Source organism: Rhinoderma darwinii, chromosome 7 (assembly GCF_050947455.1).
Source record: "Rhinoderma darwinii isolate aRhiDar2 chromosome 7, aRhiDar2.hap1, whole genome shotgun sequence".
Taxonomy (NCBI): domain Eukaryota; kingdom Metazoa; phylum Chordata; class Amphibia; order Anura; family Rhinodermatidae; genus Rhinoderma; species Rhinoderma darwinii.
Window position 1 is genome coordinate 26,565,519 of NC_134693.1, and position 25,120 is coordinate 26,590,638.

The following is a 25,120-nucleotide window of genomic DNA, read 5'->3' on the forward strand; positions in this document are numbered from 1 at the left end:
CATTGTTCTAATTTTTTATTTTTTTTTCACGAGTCAGGAAATATTATAAATTGGATTCAATTGGATTCTAATTTATAATATTTCCCATTGCTGGTCACTATATGGAGCCATTCCCAAAATTGCAGCATTGCATGTGGTAAAGCAACCACATTGCTTTATGCTGCAAAATTGGGTAAAAAGCCCTCGCTCTAGTGAGCTCTCAGCACCCCCCCCCCCTCCTTTATCCTGGCTAGTGCCGGGAGAAACGAGGGGTTTGAACGGTCTAACCTCCTACACTGTGTGTCGCCATTTTTTGAGCTAACACACAGTGTAGTAGGTTTACATACAGTAGTAAACACACACAAACACGAACATACATAGAAATCCCTTACCTGCTCCAGTCGCCGCCGCTCCCTCCGGTCCATCCGCTCCATCTGCTGCCGCTGCTCCATGTGCACAAGTCCGGAAGCCGCAACCGGAAGTAGTAATCTTACTGTCCGGCCGCGACTTCCGGTCCACAGGAAAATGGCGCCGGACGGCGCACATTTCAAATTGAACTGTGTGGGAGCGGCGCATGCGCCGTTCCCACACAGCGGCGTACATGTTAGTGGATGGAACGGGCCCCGTTCGCAGTCCCTATGGGACTGGAGCTGCCGTATTCCATGTCTGTATGTGTCGTTAATCGATACATACAGAAATGGAAAAAAAAATGGCAGCCCCCATAGGGAAGAAAAAGTGTAAAAATAAGAAAAAGTAACACACAAATTAATCCAAACGTTTTTAATAAAGCACTAACATCTTTAACATATTTAAAAAAAATTGTTGGTGACACTGTTCCTTTAAAATTAAATTCTAGTTTCAGTGGGTGCATTTCTAAAATGTACCTTATTACCTTACATGTACCCTAATTATAAGTGTCATTTTTATCTTTCATATTATTGTAACTTGCATGAAGGTCCCAGATGTTTCTGCTTGAGCTTTGTCTTTTTGGAAATCATTCAGGTAAGAAGGAAACAAATGTTGGCCGTAGAAATGTTGGCAGCCAATTTCAATTGTTTTTCTCCAATTGCCGGCCGTTATTTGGCCATGTACTTTCAAGCAAACAAATCACAATTGACAATCTGTAGCAATTGTGATCTTTTCTATTGGATTTTTCCAGCTGGTAGACGGCCATAACCTGAAGTTCATGGTACAAATGGCCATTAACCGGATGTTAGAAAAGGGGTGTTTTTGTGGCTTTGCGGCCCCGCACCAATCAGTTTAAATAATGGTCGTGTGCCAAAAAAAAGAATGGATCCACAATTTATCCACAAAAATACGGTCATATACATGAGGTCTAACATATAACATGTAACTATCTCTCTATGGTCAGTTTTCAGAGGGATTTATAGAACCATAATAAGACTATTACATATGATCCACCATAGATATTGTCCCAAGCTCTTAGGCATAGTAAAACAGGCTCAGTCCTTTTTGAGGTAAAAGCTTAAACTAAAGTTTTTCTCCAGACTCAATGGAACCATGCAATTGTTTCTCATTACAGATACATCCCATGTGTATCACATTTTTCCATAGTCTGCACTTCTAAAGACTGTGAATCATGAATCAGCACACCCTCAGCCACTCAAAAATTTACCCTGGATTTTAATGTTCCTTGGAAAAATGTTCGTGGTATTTTTAAGAAATCTTTAAGTTGTTAAGGAAAAAATGTGGAAATCAGTGACCGGATTTTCACTGTCAGATGAAGCTATAAGTGCATTGCCCAAGTGCTGTTATTAAAGGGGTTTTCCGATACAAAAATTAAAACATTTTAATTTGAGATTCTGGTTAGGGATGGTGTAAGAACACGGCCCAGTTTTTAAAAAAAATTAATTTACTTACTGCACCCGCGCTCGATTTGCGCTTTGTATACCTCTGATACTTCCTCTTGTCGGCCGTTTCCTGTAAGTCTCATTGCCTAAATTCGGTGCAGGCACTGTGTCAGCAGAGGATTGGGCATGCGTGGTGAACACTGTTTGTGTAACAACAACGCATGCTCAGAGACGGCTGAGAAAGAGGATCCGGTCCACACCTTCCCTTAGTGTATAGTGACGTCAGAAAAGACGTACCCGTCCATTGAGCCGGCTGGAAAAGGGAAGTAATAGCTCATGTACGGGGCAGCGCCGGATTTTCAGATTTTACTGTTGGAGATGCATCACGTGACCGGCTTTCAAATAGAGTGTTAGAAACAACAATGCAAACGCAAGTATATTACAAACTGCATTCCTTTTAGATGTTCAGTTAAATAGTTAAATATGATTGAGTAAATTGGTTCCGGAAAAACCCCTTTAATGTGCAAATATAAAAACTATAAATTCCATCCCATAATTAACTCTAAATGAGATGTCACACAACATGGAGACTTTGATTTTTGAAAACAAACCTTTTCATAGATGTTGATGTAGATATTCTAGCATTAAGGGTAGAGATATTTAAGAAAAATATGCTAAGACTGTCGTGCCAAACTCCGAGCTTAGTGTATGTTTACACGGCTTATTTTCAGGCTTATTTTGGAGCGTAAAAGTCTTGTATTATGCACCAAAATGCACTTTTAGGCCCTGTTCACAATGAGTTTTTAAGGCGCTGATTTTGACACAGAAGCCTAATTGCAATCAGCGCCAAAAAAATAGCTGAAATCGCCCCCATTGATTTCAGTGGGAGGCAGAGGCGTTTTTTCCCAGGTTGCTTTCAGCAGCTCGTGGGAAAAAAAGCAGCATATCCTTTCTTGCCCCTGACCTCCCATTGAAATCAATGGGAGGCAGAAATAAACAGCAGCACTCGTTTCCAAGCGTTTTTTGTTTCGTTTTTTTGCCCGTGGTCCTTGCATTAGCTTCATGGCCGAGGGCGAAAAAAGCTGCGAAACTGTGGCAAATAAACGCAGGCAGGTCAAAATCTACAGGGCCGAAAAAAGCATGCAAAGAGTTTCCCATTGATTTTAATGGGATATATACTGTGCTGCTCACTTTAAGGTTATTTTTCACTGCTGTATTCAAAAAAACGCCTTGTAAGAAGAAGCATCATGTCACTACTTGAAGCGTTCTTAGAGCTCATTTTCGCCTCAAAAAAATGACAAAAAAAAAGGCTCAAAATAAGCATCAAATAAAAAAATAAAGCTTAATTTTCAGCTTCAAAAACCCATTGAAAACAGCCCTGTCATTTTCAGCCACTTCTTTTTGTAGATGTGAACATAGCCTATAACTTATGTACATAGGCAGAAAATGTGCGAAATATAGAGGTTGCACACCTCATCTTATATTTTGTGCATCTTTTCTATCCGTGTGACAGAAATGCAAATCTACGGCTGATATGAGCAGGCATAGATTTGCACCATAACTTAAATCAATTTCTGGCAGAAGTTGTGATGCATCTGTTGTTCTGGTAGGGGGCTTTGCCTAAGCTCTGCCCCTTTTTCTCAACACTTTTGGTAAGTGTGGCATGAAAAGTAAAATGTTGCAAATTTTATCACAACTGTAGCGTATGGGGTAAAAATTTCTGCAGGTGGAATTGCAAACGGCCTCGCTGAAAAAAAGTAGTGACATGTCACTTCTTGACATGGTTTCCGCTGCATATTTCACAAAAAGTTTTTACTGCAAAACTGCGACAGAAATCAAAGGGTCTCGATTTCTGCCGCGGTTTCTCGGCCAATTCCATGTTGGATTTTTCCACGTGAAAAATCTGCAGTGTGAACAAAGCCTCAGGGTAAGTTAAGATGCTGTGGAAAAAAATCCACTCTGGTTTTTGCTGCAAATTAGTAGCAAATCTGCATCTGTTACTTCACATTGCAAAGGGTGAAATGCGCAGCATGCCCTCAAATTCAGAATGGAGAAATCCGCTATATGTGAATAGGGTTTTGAAAAGCCTATCCACATGTATTGTATTGTAGTCAAATTATGCTGTTGTACCACTGTACTCCTAATGACGTGTCTCATCGGGTATAAATAATCTTAAACATCAGTCATAATTTTACCTCTATGAACTTATTCTTAAAAAGAACAAAAAGAAACACTAAACTACACAAAAAACTCAAGGACTTCAGGGACTGTTGAGATCATCTTATATCAAAGTGCCTCCAAACACAAGATCTTGGCACTTAATTTATGATTTTTTTTATTGCATTTTACTATATGATTTTTTCGCATTAGTGATAGAAATAGAAATTAATAAAATACATTGCAGCAACCAAATCCATCAAAACATCTGGCATAAAGATTACTCTACACAAATGATTTGTGCATCCCTGGGACACAGGCCAGCGGAAAAGAATGTAACTCATATGGAAACTACGAGTGCCTGACATCTCCATGACCATTATTTCCGGGTCTCTATGGGTATGTTCACACGCAAACGCAAAATGCAACTGAAAATACGCAGCTGTTTCCAGGCGAAAACAGCTCCTGATTTTCAGACGTTTTTGTAGCCACTCGTGATTTTCGCAGTGTTTTTAACGGCCGTTTTTGGGGCTGTTTTCCATGGAGTCAATGAAAAATGGCTCCAAAAACGTCCCAAGAAGTGACATGCACTTCTTTTTCGCGGGCATCTTTTTATGCGCCGTATTTTGACAGCGACGCGTAAAATAACACCTCGTCGGAACAGAACATCGTAAAACCCATTGAAAGCAATGGGCAGATGTTTGCAGGCGTAATGGAGCCGTTTTTTCAGGCATAAAACGCCCGAATTACGTCTGAAAACAGTGCGTGTGAACATACCCTAAGGCCTGATTTACACGAGCGTGTGCGTTTTGCGCACGCAAAAAACGCGGCGTTTTGCATGCGCAAAATGCACTTAACAGCTGCGTGTGTCATCAGTGTCATCCGTTTGGATGTTTGTAAACAGAAAAGCACGTGGTGCTTTTCTGTTAACATTCAGAGTTTGACAGCTGTTGTGCGAATCACGCACGTCACACAGAAGTGCTTCCGTGCGACCTGCGTGGTTTTCACGCACCCATTGACTTCAATGGGTGCGTGATGCGCGAAAAACGCAGAAATATAGAACATGTCGTGAGTTTTACGCAGCGCACTCACGCTGCGCAAAACCCACGGACTGTCTGCACTGCCCCATAGAGTAATATAGGTGCGTACGACACGCGTGATAAGCACGCGCGTCGCACGCGCGTATATTACGCTCGTGTAAATGATGCCTAAAGCTGTAGTGTATTATAACCTCACATTAAAGGGAAACCCAGGTGAGAACTGTAGTTGTCCATTGTAATTAAAGGGGTAGTCCATTTTCAGCAAATTATTTTTGTATAATGAAAAGTTATACAATTTGCCATTAGACCCAGTTCATACAGTTTTTTGGAACAGATTTTGACGCTAAAACCGTGTCAGAATTAGCGCCAAAAATGTCCGAAACCGCCTTCCATTGATTTCAATGGGAGGTGGAGGCATTTTTTTTTACGAGGAGCTTTTAGCTGTTCGCAGGAAAAGAAAGCGGCATGTCCCTTCTTGCTGCGGTTCCGCTCTGACCTCCCATTGAAATCAATGGGAGGCAGAAAAAAAAAGTTTTCGCTGCATTTTTTGCCCGCGGCACTCCATGGCCGCGGGCGAAAAACATGGCAAGAAAGTACTGGCAGGTCAAAATCTTCTTTTGAGGCAGATTTTTTCTGCCTGCAAAATACTTCGTGTGAACAAGGCCTAATATTTTCTGTAATAATTTCTCTTGGTTTTTACGATCTCTACAATCTCTGCTTGTTGTTATTCAGTAGGAACATTAATTGTTTACTTCCAGTAATTCAAATTCTGTCCATGGTCATGTGATGGACACACATGTGCTAGGATCGTTAGGGTATGTTCACACGCTTAACAAAATACGTCTGAAAATACGGATGTTTTTTGTGCCACTCGCGATTTTCGCAGCGTTTTTTACGGCTGTTTTTGGAGCTGTTTTCAATAGAGTCTATGAGAAAACGGCTCCAAAAACGTCCCAAGAAGTGTCTTGCACTTCTTTTGACGAGCCATCATTTTACGTGCCGTATTTTGGCAGCGACGTGTAAAATGACAGCTCGTCTGCACAGAACATCGTAAGACCCATTGCAAGCAATGGGCAGATGTTTGCCGACATATTGGAGCCGTCTTTTCAGGCGTAATTCGAGGCGTAAAACGCCTCCATTACGTCTGAAAAGAGGTTGTGTGCACATACCCTTACAGTAACAGTTAGGGTATGTTCACACGCCCTATTTACGGACGTAATTCAGACATTTTACGCCTGGAATTACGCCCGAAAAAATGGCTCCAATACGTCGGCAAACATCTGCCCATTGCTTGCAATGGGTCTTACGATGTTCTGTGCAGACGAGCTGTCATTTTACGCGTTGCTGTAAAAATACGGCACGTAAAATGACGGCTCGTCAAAAGAAGTGCAGGACACTTCTTGGGACGTTTTTGGAGCCGTTTTCTAATAGACTCTATTGAAAACAGCTCCAAAAACGGCCGTAAAAAACGCTGCAAAAACGCCATGGAAAACGCTGCAAAAAACGCGAGTTGCTCAAAAAACGTCTGAAAATCAGGAGCTGTTTTCCCTTGAAAACAGCTCTGTATTTTCAGACGTATTTTGTTAATCGTGTGAACATACCCTTAGGCTGGGTTCACACGTGGCGGAATTTCACTTGAATTCCGCTGCGGACACTCCGCAGCGTTAATCCGCAGCGGAGCCGTTTCTCCATTGACTTCCACTTCTATTTAGAAGTGTTCGTTTAGACGATGCGTAAAATTCCGCTGCGGAGCATAGGCTGCGGTGCAGAATTTGGTGTCCGCAGCATGCAAGGGATGTTGCGGAGTTGTGGCGGACTGGTTGCGCACTCATGGCGGAATTTCTCCATTGACTTCAATGGAGATTCTAAGTTCCGCAATGAAGTCCGCAGCTGTCATGCACATGTTATGTGTGCTGCGGATGCGTCTTGCTTTTTTGACATGACATTTCTTCATTCTGGCTGGACCTATGTATTTCTAGGTCTACAGCCAGACTGAGGAAGTCAGTGGCGCTCCCGGAATTACGGGAGCGTTGCTAGGAGACGTCAGTAAATAGTCACTGTCCAGGCTGCTGAAAGAGTTAAGCGAACGGCAGTAACTGTTTCTGCACCCTGGACAGTGACTACCGATCCCAATATACAGCTACCTGTAAAAAAATAGAAGTTCTTACCGAGAACTCCCTGCTTCTGTCTCCAGTCCGGCTTCCCAGGATGACGTTTCAGTCTAAGTGACGGCTGCAGCCAATCACAGGCCAATAACAGGCTGCAGCGGTCACATGGACTGCCGCGTCATCCAGGGAGGTCGGGCTGGATGCCGAAAGAGGGACGCATCACCAAGACAACGGCCGGTAAGAGAAGGGAAGCACTTTTCCCGCAGTCCGCAGCAGCTAGTCCGCATCAATTTACTGCACATTTTGGGCAGATCCGCCGCAGAATCTGCAACGCAGATTCTGTGCGGCATTGATGCGGACAGTTGCGGAGGAAATCCGCCACGTGTGGCCATGCCCTTAGTGTATCATAGCTGTGTCTACGAACAATCCCAGCACCTGTGTGTCCAACACATGACCATGGACAGATTTTTTTTCCACTGGTAGTAAACGATAAACTTTCCTATTGAATAACAGCAAGAAGAGATCCTGAAAATCGTGAAGAATTAATACAAAAAGTATAATGGAAAATTGTTGAACTTTTATTTATGCAAAAAATAACATTAATTTGCTGAAACTGGACAACCCCTTTAATCGTTAGGGGTCCCTCAGACTCCCTAATATATCATTTTACTAAGCACTTTATTTCATAGGCAGTGCCAGAATACATTTGAGTGGTGGACACTACTTCAAAGCTTATTCCTATCTTAGGCTTCGTTCACATCTGCGTCGGGGTTCCGTTCATGGGTTCCGTCAGACCTTTCCGTCAGGGGAACCCATGAACAAAATCCAAATGCAAACCATAGCTTTCCGTTTGCATTACTATTGATTTCAATGGTAAGGCTTTGTTTACACGCTTAGCAAAAAACGTCTGAAAATACAGAGCTGTTTTCAAGCCACTTACAATGAAAAACGGCTCCAAAAACGGCTCAAAAAGTGACATGCACTTCTTTTTCGCGGCCGTTATTTTACGCAGCCGTTTTTCAAAACGGCCGCGTTAAAAAAACGGCCCGTCGGAACAGACGAAAATAAGCCGTGTGAACATACCCAATGCTTCCATTGCTAATGGTTTCCGTTTGTCTCCGTTCCGGAAGGTTTCCGTTTTTCGGCAGAACTGTGCTATTGCTTCTGCCAAAAACTGGAAACCTTACAGAACGGAGACAAATGGAAGCTATTTGTAACGGAAGCATTACCATTGAAATCAATGATAATGCAAACGGAAAGCTATGGTTTCTGTTTGGTTTCCGTTCATGGGTTCCCCTGACAGAGAGGTCTGACGGAACCCATGAACGGAACCCTGACACAATGTGAACGAAGCCTTAGGCATTTACGACATAACCACAGGATATGCTATAAATGCAGGATAGGTGTGCATCCCAGAGGGTTGCTTGCTCTGTTCTTTCTGTAACTTCCATAGACTTCAATGGAAGCCACCTCTCCATTGAAGTGTATGGAGAATGCAGTGGCTGGGAATCGGTAAACGAGTTCACCAGACCCCTGTTCTCCCAATAGGTGAGGGTCCGAGGTGGGACCCACACCTATGAGGCATTTATGGCATAGCCATAGCAAGACCTTTCTGTGGAAATCAATGAGTGTCAATCTAAACAACAAAGGGGCAGATGGAGTGTATTGATATGCCTCATCAGCACTTCCACCCTGATCCCTTGAAAGGGGAAATAGCTACGGTCCCTGCATCCAATATATACATTTATAATAAAACTTTATTGATCTCTCTATTCATTACGGTTCTCACTTACTAAAATAATGTAACTGCCCATAGCAACCAATCACAGTGCCACTTTCATTATTCCAAAGTAGTTTAGGAAATTAAAGATGAACTCTGATTGGTTGCTATAAGCATCAAGGCCTGTGTATCTGTTAGACAGCATTAATAAATGAGGCCCTAATGGGGAGATTTATCAATACTGGCTCTCCATGTTGATGAATCTGTTGTAGGTGAAAAACGTCAGATCAGACTCTGCAGCCCCATCCACTTTTTTCAACATACTTGTTTGTGTTGAAAAAAAAAAAAAGTGCGTTGGCTTCATAAAACAGTGTTTTGGACCAAACGCCATATTTTTCTAATGTATTTATACCAGAAAACTAACGTAAATACATTGATAAATCTGCCCCTATGTGTTTTAATTGTTCACCATTTTCAAGACCTCTGCTGTCAGTGGGTGAATATTCTATTGTTTACATTCTGAGCTTGAAAACCTGTTTGAATATTCTCACAGCAGACAGGTGGGTACAATTGTGTGTAGTTCAAGCTCCAAAAATATGAAAAATTAGGATGATGTCATTGTAGTAATATTTCATCACACTCCAGCTCCACACTCCAATTTTTCAGAGGAAGATATGCAGCATACTTCTCTGCGTCACCACTTCATAACATCTGTCTTTCAGGCTTACAGGCACATACACACATGGTTCTTGTTACATCAGAGCATATGATAAATACATAGAGCCTTCCTTAAAAATTGTAATATTACATAACATGTAATCACCCCAATGCAGAAAACATATTTCCCCCGGCTTTGTTACAACAAAGTAGGTCTGGGCGCTTTTGCCAAAAAATAAAATCTAGATTTTTTTCAACCCTATGAGCGATTTTCGATTTGAATCTCAATTTTCTTATTACTATTAAATAAACTGAAAAAAAAAAAAATACCAAGAGATAATTTAAAGAAGAACTCCCATGAAAATTTGTATTTCTTTGCCCGTTTGTAATGGGCATCTTGTACACGTATATATTTATTTCCTCACCGAGCTCATCTAGCTTTCAATATATAAGCTCCGTTCGGCTCCGCCATGCGGATATGGCGGCAGTAAAATAGCAGAAAACGTAACTTTATGCCCCCATAAAGAAGTTAGGCCCCCATAGATTTAGTGCCCACTGTTGATAGTGCCATACAGCCCCCTCCCTGGAATTGCCACATAGCCCCTCCTCCCATGTAGTGCCACACAGCCCCCACCCAGGTAGTGCCACACAGCCACCCTCCCAGCTAGTGCCACACAGCCTGCCTCCCAGGTAGTGCCACACAGCCCCCTTCCCAGGTAGTGCCACAAAGACCCCCTCCCAGGTAGTGACACACAGCCCCTCTCCCAGGTAGTGCCATACAGCCCCCTCTCTCAGGTAGTGCCACACAGCCCCCCTCCCTGGCAGTGCCACACAGCCCATCTCCCTGTAGGTAGCGCCTTTGGGGCCCCCTCTAGGAGTGGAATCCCCAACCAGAGCATTGCCGAGGCTCTGGCCGGGAATTCCGCTTCATGAAGAGCCCCTGACGTCACTGTCCATATATGGACAGTGATGTCAGGGGCAACCCCAGAGCTATAGTCCCGGGCAGAGCGCTACTCGCACTCGGCCTGGGACTCCTGCTCTGCTCATGACATCACTATCCATATATGGATAGTGATGTCCGGCGCTGAGTTGAAGTCCCGGGCAGAGCGCTAGTAAATGCTCTGATCCGGGACTCCGTCTTTGGGGAAGCCCCTGACCTCACTGTCCATATATGGATAGTGATGTCATGGGCAATACCAGAGACAAAGTCTCGGGCAGAGTGCTACTAGCACTCTGCCTGGGACACTGCTCTGCTCCTGACATCACTGTTCAAATATGGACAGTGATGTCAGGGGCTTCCCCAGAGATGGAGTCCCAGAGCAGAGCCGCTTCTAGCGCTCTGCCTGGGAATCCTTCTCACCTCCTGACATCAATGTCATTATATGGACCGTGATGTCAGGGGCTTCGGCACCAATCTCCGTTTACATTCTCCCCCCTCCCTTTTCTGAATGACCTCCCACCTTTGGCTGGCAGCATATGACTTCATAAGCTGCCAGCCAATAGAAGACTTAGGCCTCATTCACACGGCAGGGTTTCCCGGCCGGGTGCCGGCCGTTCATAAATCGGCCGGCACCCGGCTGCATTAGGAATAATAGACCCCTAATGGGGCTATTCACACGACCGATTTTTTGACGGCCGGAAAAACCGGCCGTCAAAAAATAGGACATGCTCTATCTTCACCCGGGTACCCGGCCGCCCGGCTCCCATAGAAGTCTATGGGGCCGGGTATTACACGGCCATCACCGGGATGTGTCCCGAGTGATGGCCGGGTTTTCCGGAGCTTGCGCTCTATCTCCTCCTCCTCACAGTGCAGAGTGCATGTGAGGAGGAGGAGTTGATGCCATTCGGACGAATGGCATCGCTGTACACTGTGTGGCAGGGCCGGGGTGTACAGCAGGTGGAAGGGAGCGCTGCGCTGGCTCCCTTCCCCTGCTTGAAAAGCACCCTGGCCCGGCGACACCTTCGATGGCGCCGCTAGCAGCTGCTGCTGCGGCTGCTACTACTGTAGCGACGCCACTATAGCAGAGCGGGGAGGTATCTCCCCGCTCTGCTATGTGCTAGCCGCACTTTAGCTCCTTGAAGGAGCGGAATCCCCGTGTTTTCGGGGATTCCGCTCCTGGACAGAGCGCTTGATGTCTCTGTCCATATCTGGGCAGTGACATCAGGGGAAACTCCTGAAGCGGAATCCCTGAACACATGGGGATTCCCCTTCAGGAGTTGCCGCTGATGTCACTGTCCGGATCTGCCCGGCCCGGCACGGATGCAAAACTTAATGCAAACCGGCCGGGCAAAATGGCCGATTTTACCGGCCGACACTCGGGCTCGGGAACGAACCGGTCGTGTGAATCCCGCCTTACAGATGCAGTACTGGCATGCCGTCGAGCAGCCACAGTAGGAGGTGGGAGGAGACAGCATTGTTGCGTTCTGTGTCTCCTCTCTCCTCACTGAATGGATGGAATGGCGGCCAGCGTCAGCGCAGGGGAGCAACAGTGGTAAACGAGCGACTCCATTTTAGTCACAGGTGACCATGCGGCGGGGCGGAGCTTCCTACTGCGGCTCAGCCCGACGGTGAGATTATGAAATCAATTCAACGATTCTGTTGATTTTTTATACGTTGGCGTAGAAGCCTACTCATGCACCCTTGAAATATGGAGTGTTGCGGGATCAAGAAAGTAGAAACAGAATCGTCACAGGACTCCAGGGCGAATTAATTAGATTAATCGCCCATCCCTACAAAAAAGAGATATATTATGTATACTATATATACCGCATACATTCATTCATACGGCATACTTCCCTCTTTTAAAGGGCCAGTCCCAACTTCTGACCCAAATAATTCTGTTCCTCTTTACTCCTTAAAAGTTAAATGTCCATCTTTTGAGCCTGATAAATAGATTTGCATTAATAAAGGTGTTTTATTGCTCCAGGAAGCATCTGTACGCTTCCTAACTGCACATTAGAACCCAACTTGTATATTATTTCATGATTTGATGCAATTGGGCCCTTGAAAGTTTCTGTAATCAGATGATGTTTATGCTCATGTGTGAATTAAAAACGATTCACTTGTATAGACATGCTCATACGCGGATCTTTTTGCGCAGATTATAGGGTATGCTGACAATTTTCAATTCCGCAGCATTCCCTATATATCGCGGATGCAGATTCTACAGCAAATGTGGGCCAAATTCATGGTGGAAATTTACCTAAAAGTGGCATGTGTCTTCCTCTTTACCCTTTCGGAAAGCTATGAGGTAATGCTACAGTGTATTATTTTTACACATTCATGATTCAACCCTTTAGCATCCAGATATGTAGGGCATCGTAATAAGGTCTAATAGGTTATTTGTGCATCAAATTGGGGTTATATCATACCTCCAAACTTTGAAGTATTATAAAGAGGAACAACTGTTGTGGCGCGTGATGCAGCAAATTTGTTGCCATTAGGTTACGCCTTTAAATATGCCCAATCCGCACCCATACACACCTAGTTCAGCCCACACAGTATCATGCTTTTATAGTGCCTCCCGCAGTATAATGTCCACAAAGAGCCCCCCACACAGTGTAATGTATAGGCCTACTGTGCCATTAGCAACGGGGCCACATGGGATTACGATGCCTTTTATTATTATTTTATACTGATGGTTTCTCCCTTCCCCCTCCTGGGGTTTTTGGTACTTACCCGTCCTGAGTTTATTTTGAGGTATCCTTTTGCTATGGGCAGACGCTGGATCCTTCTGGAAGCAACTTGAGGACAGCTGTGGTTCAACTGTGATTGGCCAGCAGCATTTTGGCAGGAGGAAGATCTTTATAACCCTGGACTCTCTGGAGATTCGCTGTGTTATTCATCTGGGGCACAGCAGGAGCAGCGCCCGCTCTCCCAATAAAGATGGACTTTGTTTTTTGTAGTGGCGGTATTTATAGTGGGGTTTTCACCCATTTAAATATGGAAGGACAAAGGTTATTCTGCTATTTTAATTGACTCATATGGCTTGAGTCATTTGGGACTAAGTCTTATCTTTATTTGAGAATTTGTATTTGATTTATGGTTATTTATTAAAATGTTAAGGTAGCCCAGTGTAAAGGGAAGTGTGTATATATATATGTATATATATATATATATATATATATACATAGTGTGTATGTATACAGTGTATATGTATATATATATATATATATATATATATATACACACATATATATATATATATATGTGTATGTATAATACACATAATGTATCATGAGCCAGGGCTTTAACAACAACAGCCCTGGTCATGAATGCGGTTGGAAGCAGAGCAGGACAATTAGCATGGCCCTGCTTTGTTAGGAAACCATGGAGACAAGGGATAGTTATCCCCTGTCTCCATTTCAAGTCTCCCGCGCGCACGGACTGTCTCGTGCGGGCGCACATGAGTCGGCTGGTGATACATTATCACCATGCCGACCCATGCTAGCCAGGGGCAAGCGCCACGTTCCCCGCTGCGAGCGTACCGACAGGGTTAAATAGCCCTGCGTCGGTACGCTCAGGAGCCGAAGCCAGCTGGAGCTACGATCAGCTGAGAGCTGCCTGCGTCCCACACCACCGACCCGGCTCACCTCTCTCTCCTCCAAAGACCTGGGCTCCTGCTCCTGCCTCTGCTGCTCCACAAAGTCACGCTAAGGGTATGTGCACACACACTAATTACGTCCGTAATTGACGGACGTATTTCGGCCGCAAGTCCCGGACCGAACACAGTGCAGGGAGCCGGGCTCCTAGCATCATAGTTATGTACGATGCTAGGAGTCCCTGCCTCGCTGCAGGACAACTGTCCCATAGTGTAATCATGTTTTCAGTACGGGACAGTTGTCCTGAAGCGAGGCAGGGACTCCTAGCATCGTACATAAGTATGATGCTAGGAGCCCGGCTCCCTGCACTGTGTTCGGTCCGGGACTTGCGGCCGAAATACGTCCGTCAATTACGGACGTAATTAGTGTGTGTGCACATACCCTAAGTATCAAGTGTAGCAACAGCTACACTTAACCCTGTCTCTCCCTGTCTCCTCCTGCTGTAACCCTTGCTTCCCTGAGTTAACCCTTGCTTCCCTGAGTTAACTCCTTGCTGTCCCAGAGTCCCTGAGTTAACCCTTGCTGTCCCAGAGTCCCTGAGTTAACCCTTGCTGTCCCAGAGTCCCTGAGTTAACCCTTGCTGTCCCTGAGTTAACCCTTGCTGTCCCAGAGTCCCTGAGTTAACCCTTGCTGTCCCAGAGTCCCTGAGTTAACCCTTGCTGTCTGTTTTACACAGTAACCCATTCCTCTTGTTCCTCCTTATCCCGTATTAACCCTTAGTGTATAGGGAAAGTTATATTAGGAGGGAGTGGGATAGAGATAGAGAGCGTGTGAGAATCACAAGTAACTTATGTGTATTGTGTTATAACGTAACTGTATTCTGTGTATGTTTAGGTAAGTGGGTGGCGGTATAATATTGTGATACCGTGTTTATACTGTACTGTGATTAGTTACTGTATTATATATATATGAGAGTGATTACTGTATGTTAATAAATATTACCTTTATTTACTATACGGTCTTATTCCCTTGAGTAGCCGCTAAAGCAATTAGATCGACGTTCGTATAAGGAAAAGGTAGGAGACCTAGGCATAACCCTAGTGACCCTGGTTAGTGGCACCCACTATTACTACTGCCCATAGTGGCTTCCACACAGTATAATGCCCCCATAGTGGCCTCCACACAGTAAAATGCCCCCATAGTGGCCTCCGCACAGTATAATGTCACCATAGTGGCCTCCGCACAGTATAATGTCACCATAGTGGCCTCCGCACAGTATAATGTAACTATAGTGGCCTCCGCACAGTATAATGCACCCATAGCTGCCCCCACAAAGTATAATGCACCTATAGTGCTATCCATATTGTATACTGCCCCATAGTGCCCATCACACAGTATTATGCCCAATAGTGCCTCCCGCACATTATAATGCCACAAAGTGCCCCCACACAGAAAAATGGCCCCCATAGTGGCACCCTAACAGTATGATGCCCCATAGTGCCCCCACAAAGAATAATGCACCTATAGTGCTACCCATACTGTATACTGCCCCATAGTGCCCATCACACAGTATTATGCCCAATAGTGCCTCCCGCACATTATAATGTCACAAAGTGCCCCCACACAGAAAAATGGCCCCCATAGTGGCACCCTAACAGTATGATGCCCCATAGTGCCCCACACACAGTATAATGCCCACATAGTCGCCCAGGACCAGTATAATGCCCCCAAAGCTGCCCCCACATAGTATATTGCCCCCATAGAGCCCCCCAACAACTATATACTGCCCCCGTAGTGCCTTTCCTACAGTATTATGCCCCATAGTGCCTCCCACACATTATAAGGCCACAAAGTGCCCACACACAGTATAATGCCCCCCATAGTGGCACCCTCACAGTATAATAATGCCCCATAGTGCCCCACACACAGTATAATTCCCCCATAGTCGCCCAGCACACAGTATAATGGCCCCATACCTGCAGCCACATAGTATATTGCCCCTATAGTGCTTCCCCACACAGTATAATGTTCTTATAGCTGCCACCACAGCTGCCCCTACACAGTATAATTCCCCCCTACTGAGCTACGCTGTTTTCTTCTTCATGGTGGGAAATGACACGTTACCGACGAAACACAGAACGGTACAACGGGGGTTTAGGGGGCCCCGTTCTAGAGATAGGTGCGGGTCCCAGAGGTGGGACCCGCATCTATCTGCAATCGAAGAAAGGATCTGCAGCACTCAAGATAATCCAATGAAGTGTATTTGATTTATTCACCAAGCATAAAAACACTTGCAACGTTTCAACCCATGAATGGGTCTTTATCAAGCATGGTAAATCTGTGTAACCATGCTGGGTAAAGACCCATTCATGGGTTGAAAAGTTGCAACTGCTTTTATGCTTGGTGAATAAATCAAATACACGTCATTGGTTTATCTTGAGTGCTGCAGTTCCTATCTTCGATTGCATATTGATTGTCTCCCTTGGACCTATTCTTTACTGCACGCAGCATGTTTGGGGAGTTGTCCTTTCCCACTAAAAAAAAATTCTTGTCTGTGCTGCTGTTTCCTTGAATACCCACATCTATCTGACATTTATGACATATCCTGTGGATATCCTCAAAAAAAAGAATGGTTGAACAGCAGCACACATCTCCCAAATTTGGGAGACGTGTGCTGCTGTTCAACCACCCTTTTTCTGAGGATTACATTACGGCAGACTGGGTTTGTCTGATCTTACAGCGTGTCACCGCTCCTGACATCGGGATTTGTGCTGCTTCGAATATTTTATTTTTTGGATTATATCCTGTGGATATGTCATAATAGTCCCTGATAGTAAAATCCCTTTAATGGCTTCCTAGTGCCTAATAAAAAAACAACAAGTCATCTAGCCTCGTTCCCACGACGATTGGAAGGGAACCCTTGGCAAGTCTCCTCCAGCCTGTGCAGTGTGCAGCTTGTGTAACGCGCAATGACGTCACTGAATTGTGCCTACCTGCGCCAAGCCACTCACAGCTGGCTTTACGTAGTGAATGGTGGAGCAGGGAGCTGACGGCTCTCTACTCCACCATTGTATTTAACTGTATCTGCATCCTAAGAACGCAGATGCAGTTGACACCGGGACATGCCACCAGCTGCCCAGGACAGCAGGACACGGCCCGGATTCCGGGACTGTCCCGCTGGATCCGGGATAGTTGGGAGGTATGGTTATTCTCTGCAAGACCTTTAAGGCCCTGTGGTATTAGGGCCCATATTTCTGGGTACTCTGGTGGGCCAGTCCGACCCTGATGTGAAGTGATATAATAACAATGGTAGCGCTAGGGAGTCTCATTTTTGTAACAATTGCTAATGAAATTAGCTATTTTTAGCTATTAGCTATTTTTGCAGGAGGAAAATCTGACTCAAAATTCAGTTTGGAATTTTGAGGCAGATTTTCCTCTGCCTGCACGCCGATTTTCATGGCGTTTTCCCCTTGCGGCCATTGAGCACCGCGGGAATAATACACTGCGAAATACGCTTTCTCTGCCTCCCATTGATGTCAATGGGAGGTCAGAGCCATATACGCTCGAAGATAGGGCATGTCCCTTCTTTTTCCCGCAAGCCCTTTTTTCCGCTCACGGGAAAAAAACGCTTCCGCCTCCCATTGAAATCAATGGGAGGCATTTTCGGCCGTTTTTTGGTGAGTTTTGCGGCGCGGTTTCAGCTGCAAAAAACTCGGCAAAAAACTCAGTGAGAACCCAGCCTAAGGCTTCAGGGCAAAACATCAGCACATTCGCAACAAGACTTTAAAGTTTCAATATGGGAAAAAGAGTCTCAAGCGACCTTGCAACCTTCCAGCTTTTTTAGGATCTTCCTAAGGTCATCACACTGGTCAATGTTTTTGCCATTTCATGCAGTCACAAAAATACAACATGACCATTTCTAATAATGTCTGGAAGATTTTACCTTCTAAAGGATTAGAAAATTCCCTATTCTGCTGCCCCCTACTGGGTTTCAAGTTTGTTTCCGTTTCCCTCTGAAATAAAACTTACCATAAATAAGTAGAAATTAATAGGGACCCAAGATGAAATATACAAGTCACAGCCTTGAATGGGGTTAGTAATCACCCTTCTTCTAGTAACTTAATGTTATATGGGTTATTGAGCTGTTGTCAGGTGTAGATTTCTACAGTGTCTTATGATAGAGGCGTAACTTGAGGCTCCTGGGCCCAAACACAAAATCTGTAAAAGGGCTCCTAGCGTATGCCATTGATAATACTGGTGTCTTCATATGTGGCAGAGGGTTGTTTGGGCCCTCTCAGACACCAGGGCCTGGGCACGACTGCTACTTCTGCACCCCTATAACTAGGCTCATGTCTTATGCTGCCCTTACCATATATGTTAGCTATTTAAATTTTTGGGGGATAAATACAATAGCTGGGTCAAGTAGTAGACTGCTGACAAAGAAAAATAGGGGAGGGGGAGGGCATTGTAAACATACCTTTTGTCTCGGCCATGCAAGTGGCACAACTGAGAAAACTATTTTTAATTCCCCTGGTGCCACAATCGCAAGTACCACTGAAACGGGACTTGATGTGCAAGTGCTCCTGCACTGCACCCTGCCAGCTCCTCCCCTCTGCTCTGAATGACGGCTCTAGCAGTCTCTTTATTGGTTGCTAGAACCGTCACTCAAAGCAGAGAGTGGCACTTGCGACCGCCATGTCAGGGGAATCAAACGTCGGTTTCAGTCATGCAATTTGCATGACCGAGAAAAAAAGGAATGTTTACAATGCCCTCCCCCTACCCTAGATTATTTTGTCAGCAGTTTGGGGCCTCAGAACTTCTAACAGATTCCCTTTAAATCTCCCTTTTTATTAAACATCAAGGATCGGCCCCCTCTACTCCACCGGCGTCTGCAGCGCATAGGGTGCAAGGGCAGCAGACATTTTACCAACTTTGAAATATCTGACTTTGTAACTACTTAAAATTGCATGTGATTTTGATAAAAATTACAGTTGCAAGAGGTTTTTTTAATCCCCATGAGGGAGGGGGATTGCATGCAAGAATCTGCGCATTTGAAATTTTTGGAATATTCAAAGTTGGGTGTAGAAGAGTTATACTAATAAATTTACAGGTAAATTTGTTTACCTGTTTGTTTTTATCCTTATTCTTCAATCATAAGGAGCGGACGTGCTATGCCCATTGATACACAACAACATTAACCACAAACATCACTTGTTTTTGCAAAAATGTTTTATGGCTTACGCCATTTACCGTAAATAATAATTTTAAAAAAACATAAAAACTGTGCATTAGGAAGCCCAGCTCAAATCGTGACAACTCACCCCATGCCTGCCGCCCGGCTGCTTTCCCATTCAAATCTACCAATTCTGAAACCATAATAACCCAACATTCCTGGTTATCCTAGGCCGGCATCGAGGACCAACCGCACAGTTGTGTCCTCTCTAGTGACAGATACCCAGCAGTGCCGTGACTGTCATGGGTCCATATTATTTTGCTTCAATTGGGTAAAGTGCCGCAAATCCTCCTCACAGTCGAAGTTAATAACCAGAAGACTTTAGCACCCTCACCAAACTTTTTCTTTTTCTTAACATGCCTGTCGACTATGGGCCGCAGTGAACCCTCTTATGGCTCCTAACATGGAGCAGCTGTATTTGTTGCTCTTTTTACAACACATACTGTATAACTCATGATTTCTATATTTTATTGTATATTTTCCCATAGCAAAAAAATTGCCACTTCCTCCACTTGTTAACCCTTTTTGGAAATAAAGGCAATGTGATGCTTAAGCTGATTGTCCCTTACTTGCTAGTGTTATGATGTCAATGGATAATGGTCCATGTGGAAGGTGGAACTGGCTGTGCCACCCCATACAGCAGCGACCGGTGCCGCCTCTATGATATGTACACCTTTGAGGGTATACATAAAGTATAAGCAGAGTCTATACATTACATTGAGGGTTATGATAAGAATCTATGTTGCATTTTTCTATCTCCTTGCTCTACACGGCAGTTCCCTATATTTCCTATAGTCCAATATTTTAAAATGAAGCAGATGAAATGGCCTTTTGAGCCGCGTGATAATATTAATGTACAGCTGGTAACAGCTGTATCCAGAGCACTAACATCATATTATTAATCTGCCTTACAAGTTAATATCTTTATGATGTATTAGATTGGTGTATGTAATTATTATATAGATTAAAATAAGTCCTAGTCTTTATGTGTATTCCCATCTGAGTCTCCAGATGCTCATGTGCTCGTTGTGCCAGTTACTGAATTACATTATCTACACCCAGCCCCGCGCTCCATGCCATTTATAATGCTGTCAGTTGCTCCTTAGCAAAAGATGACAACTTGTCAATTTACCAATATTTATTGTTAAAAAAATTGTCTTAATAACAAATGTCAGCTTGATGTCTGTTGCTAAGGAGCAACTGACAGGTTTTTAAATGGCATTTGACAAATTTCAGCAAAATGGCAAACTATATTCTGATGTCACAAGCATGTTTACATTTTTACAGGGAATACCATAAATTAAATTGTGATGGTAACCACTATAGGGCTGCAAAAATTTTAGCTTGCTTCTGTTTGCATAATTGTTGGGGGACAGGGTAATAACTGTTTATCATAGGCCTGTGTGGCTTTTTAAGACCACTAAATTACTTAAAGGAATAAAATGAAATGAAAAATTAAAACAAGAGATTCTATATAGAAAAAAACGAGTTAGGGCAGGTTAGCGAATTGAACGCATCTTCCAGTATGATCATTTGTTTTTGCATAAATAAATCCCAATGGGCCTCTCCTATTAAAACGGTGGCCAAGAAAATTTGTCCTATTTGCCCATTGTAGCCAAATAGACGTCACTGCTCCATTTTTTCCACGTACATTAGAAAATAAAACTGAACTTTGATTGTTATGAGACAATGGGCCTTTGTTGCAAGCCTTGGCCTGCATTATTGCACCCATGTCAATATAGTTATATGGAATAGTCACCTTATATACAAGAAGACATGATATTTGGGTCTGTCAATCAGATTTACTAAACACCTTGCCCAATCCAATGTGTGCCCATATACTCCCAAGAACAGGAGCAGAGGCAGGACAAGCTATCTTGATGCCCAAGACACGGTTTCGTAATGCACCCCATCCCAAAAGATTGGCATGGTTGCTGTTGGATGAAAAGTCATTTATTTAATTACCCCGTGTTGCACCTCCCCTCTTTTCCACCTATCCCTAGCGTTCTTATTTATAATACATACTCAACATTTTCCTTCATCGCCATGCCCTCAACACATGTGTAGTTCTCAATATAGAGCCAGCAAGATGCCCTACAACGTATCTGCATTAGGGTCCGCTGCCCCATTGCTCACCTCCTTCCTTCACCCACCATATATATTTTTTCAAATCTATAAATTACATGCCCCTTTACTGGTGCCTTAGGAGGTATCCTACTCAACGGGAGCAATAAAGAGGCTCTGAAGTTTTACATGGCTCCCACAATGGTGCCGTTTTTAGGACAAAGGCAGATGGAGGGTATGGAGACCTTACCTCCAATTAGCATTGTTGGAATCAGGAATTTGGGGAGGGTGATATTTGAAGACTACCCCAGTTCTAGGGCTCCAATAGTAGCGGGGTGGGGAGAATTTTTTTAGCGCAAAGCCGAAATATTTTTTTAAACTATTTATATACTTGTTACAAAACTTTTAGTATGCAGCATTTTACAATTATGAGCCACTCTGCAAAAACGTACGACCAAAAAAGTCCGTAAATCACCATAGAATAATGACAAAGGTTTCGAGCGTTCAATCTGTATCTTTTTACCTTGACACCACAAGGGGCAGGATGAGCATCTTCAGCATCCGCATAAGAAGTTCCCCAGGAAACTGAAAGTAGCTAATCTCCTGTGGAACGCAAGACAAATAAAGGTCCATCAGGGTCACGTAACACCATTGCCAGAAGACAAATTGCACTGATTTATCAGATGTTGATGATGGTGCACAGAGGGGTCTGAGGATTTATGATCTACTGCTGGCAAAACACGACCTTATTCTGCAGACCAATCAGAAGACCCAAAATGTAGCCTTTAGGGATATATGGACTTACTAAGTCTTTTTGCCTTCTAAAATGACCATACCCAATAAGATACTGCCAGCCTATCTCCATATTTTAAGTGGGAAAATTATTTTTGCTCTATGTACATGGAGCAATATTCTAAAGTGTAGCTAAACGTTTGACAAACTTCTGACATGTCATAGTGACATGTCAGAAGTTTGTATTGGTGGGGGTGCGAGCACTAAGCTTCGTGTCTGTGCGGCTTTTTGTGGAAAGCCGATGTATCGGAGTACGGGCTCATAGACTTTCTATTGGGTCCGTACACCGATACATTTATTTCCGGAAAAAGCCGAACAGACTCAAAGCGGCTGAGCGCTCACACGAGCACTTCAGCTGCTTCGTTCTAGCGATTGGTGGGGGTCTCAGTGCTCGGACCCCCACCAATCCAAACTTCTGACATGTCACTATGAGATGTCAAAAGTTTGTCAAAAGTTTAGCTACAATTTAAGTCAATGCACTGATTAGACTGAGAACTGCACCATACATAGGCAATTATCAGTTAGTTCTTCAGATGACCATAAAAACGCAATAGCACAGTGGGATGAAGTGACTGGATAACCACTTTGATAAACTGGAAGGGGTCTAGCAACCGCATATGTCTCATTTTATATACATCTCACCATGTATGGCCTTACCATGTATGACCATTGTATGGCTCAACATGTTGAGAAATTTGGGAGATGTACTGATTGAATATTGTTTACATGGTATATGATTGTATGTAAAGGTAAAAATGTGTTAGGAAACAAAAATGGAGTCTGCTATAGACCTATAAAGAGATTGGGTTAAGAGACAGCGGTGTCTGGGACAGACTTATTGTAAGGGTACTACTTCCAATATTCCTACATTTGGATATTATAACATTTTAGTTTATACCCAAGATCATGCCAAGCCATGTCGTCAAACCGATAAGATCCATGCTAAATTATTAACACCCAGACATTTTGATTACAACAACCTGGACGACCACGGTGCTACCGGGGAAAGGGCATAGGGAGTACAGGTATAGGTGTATTATATAAAGATTCATAATAAATAAAAAAAAATACTTACGTCATGCTTTCTACCTTTGGATTACACATTGACCTATATGTAAAGCGCACATACGTATACAATGCTTTCCGATGATATGGTCTCTTCTAAAGGAACTGGTAGTTTACCCTCACCTGTACACAAAGTCATTTTTGAACCTCTCTAATGTGCTCCATTGTCATTGAACAGCATTATACTACACATATATGTGATCATCCCCCTCCACATATACAGTGTAGACAATCCTTTCAACAGAAATCATGATACTGACCTGCTCAGTGAGACGTCTTGTCCTAAGGAAGAATCCCAAGAGACATCCCACAATAACAGATAGCACCGATAGAATAAGCAGACCATTCCTCTTGCACACATCCTTGGCTCTAGCCAGTACTGCATCCAGTGACCCTGCCATCGTGTCCCAAAAGTGCCTAGGGGATGATCGGTGTCCCACAGAGGGACTACGCCACTCTGGGAAAAGCCAACTCACGTTCCCTAGAGATCAGATCAAAGCCAGCACAGGCTGGCCAGCCCACAAGGTCACCCCTCACCCATAAGCCATGCAGCTGGCATTACTGTCCCAAATTAATACCCCCAATCCTATTACTGACTTCATCATTAGGAGCCTGGGAGGAGATTAGGGAGCTTGGGATAATTTGAAAAGAATATGCCTGTACAACAACAAGACAGACATACAAGGGAGCGCTGTCTGACACTGCAATTATCATGCAATGTTATACACCAACTTAGATTTTTTTCTAAGCTGTTATTTACTATGGGTGTTTAATAGTTAATGTGAAAAAAAAAACAACGATCATGCATAACAAATGACTAACTATTATGTTCACACGGGGTATTTTGCCGAGTTTTTTGACGCGGAAACCGCGTCGCAAAACTCGGCAGAAACGGCCCGAGAACGCCTCCCATTGATTTCAATGGGAGGCGTCGGCGTCTTTTTCCCGCGAGCAGTAAAACTGCCTCGCGGGAAAAAGAAGCGACATGCCCTATCTTCGGGCGCTTCCGCCTCGGACCTCCCATTGACTTCAATGGGAGGCAGGAGAAAGCGTATATCTCGCTGTTTTATGCCCGCGGCGCTCAATGGCCGCGGGCGAAAAAGGGCGCGATAATTGCCTCGAAAATCGGCGTGCAGGGAGAGGAATATCTGCCTCAAAGTTCCAAACGGAATTTTGAGGCAGATATTCCTCCCCCAAAATACTCCGTGTGAACATAGCCTAAGGGGTCATTACTGTATAATGAAAAATGATGTAACTTTCTAATATTTGTGTCTCACTTCCCCACTATTTTCAAGACCTCTGTTTCCTGTCAGTGAAACATTCGGAGGCTGAAAATCGAAATACCTAATATTTCTCATGGGTGAGAGTTTTGCTACCTTTGTTACCAGTCTACACAATGCTCTAAAAAACAAACATTTTAACTACACTGATACACTGTAGCAAACCAGAGGTTTTCAGCATCTGAATCTAAATAAGAAAGATCCTATTGACTGACAATAATTTACTACTAATTTTTATTCATGAAATGTACCTTCCCTTTATGTATAGTTGAAGTTATAATTTGGAAGACGTTTAAAATGGCTTATTATATCTTCCAAAGGCTGAGCAATAATGGTTCAGTACTGCACCAAAACGAAAATTCTGGAAAAAAAAAAAGAATGTTCTAATAAGTCTTCGTTCTGTTGAAACATTTTGTAGTTGAACAAGAAAATACTACACATGCTGTGTCAAAAAGAAGAAAAAGGGAATTACACTGTAAAGCCGCAAAATAATAGCCTCCTATTCATTAACACTGCAAATCTAGAAGCAGCAATAAAATATTGGAGTGGAGAAAAATACTCCATTTGAACCTGAATTTATTTTGTAGGCAAAAGGAAACTTCAGTAAAATTATTTATTTCTCTTCTAGATTTAGGCCAAGTTCAAACATTGCCGTGTTTCCACTGGGTTTAC

The 25,120-nt window shown here is 43.7% G+C and overlaps 1 protein-coding gene across 1 annotated transcript in view; it reads right to left on the reverse strand.

Annotated features, from left to right (window-relative positions):
* Positions 1 to 21,893, reverse strand: part of SLC1A7 (solute carrier family 1 member 7) — a 66,729-nt gene extending 44,836 nt beyond the window's left edge. The window contains exon 1 of the mRNA XM_075832141.1: positions 21,835 to 21,893. Within this exon, the coding sequence (XP_075688256.1) occupies positions 21,835 to 21,878 (44 nt within the window). The 5' untranslated portion in view covers positions 21,879 to 21,893. The remainder of the gene's footprint in view (positions 1 to 21,834) is intronic.
* Positions 21,894 to 25,120: the final 3,227 nt, after the last annotated feature.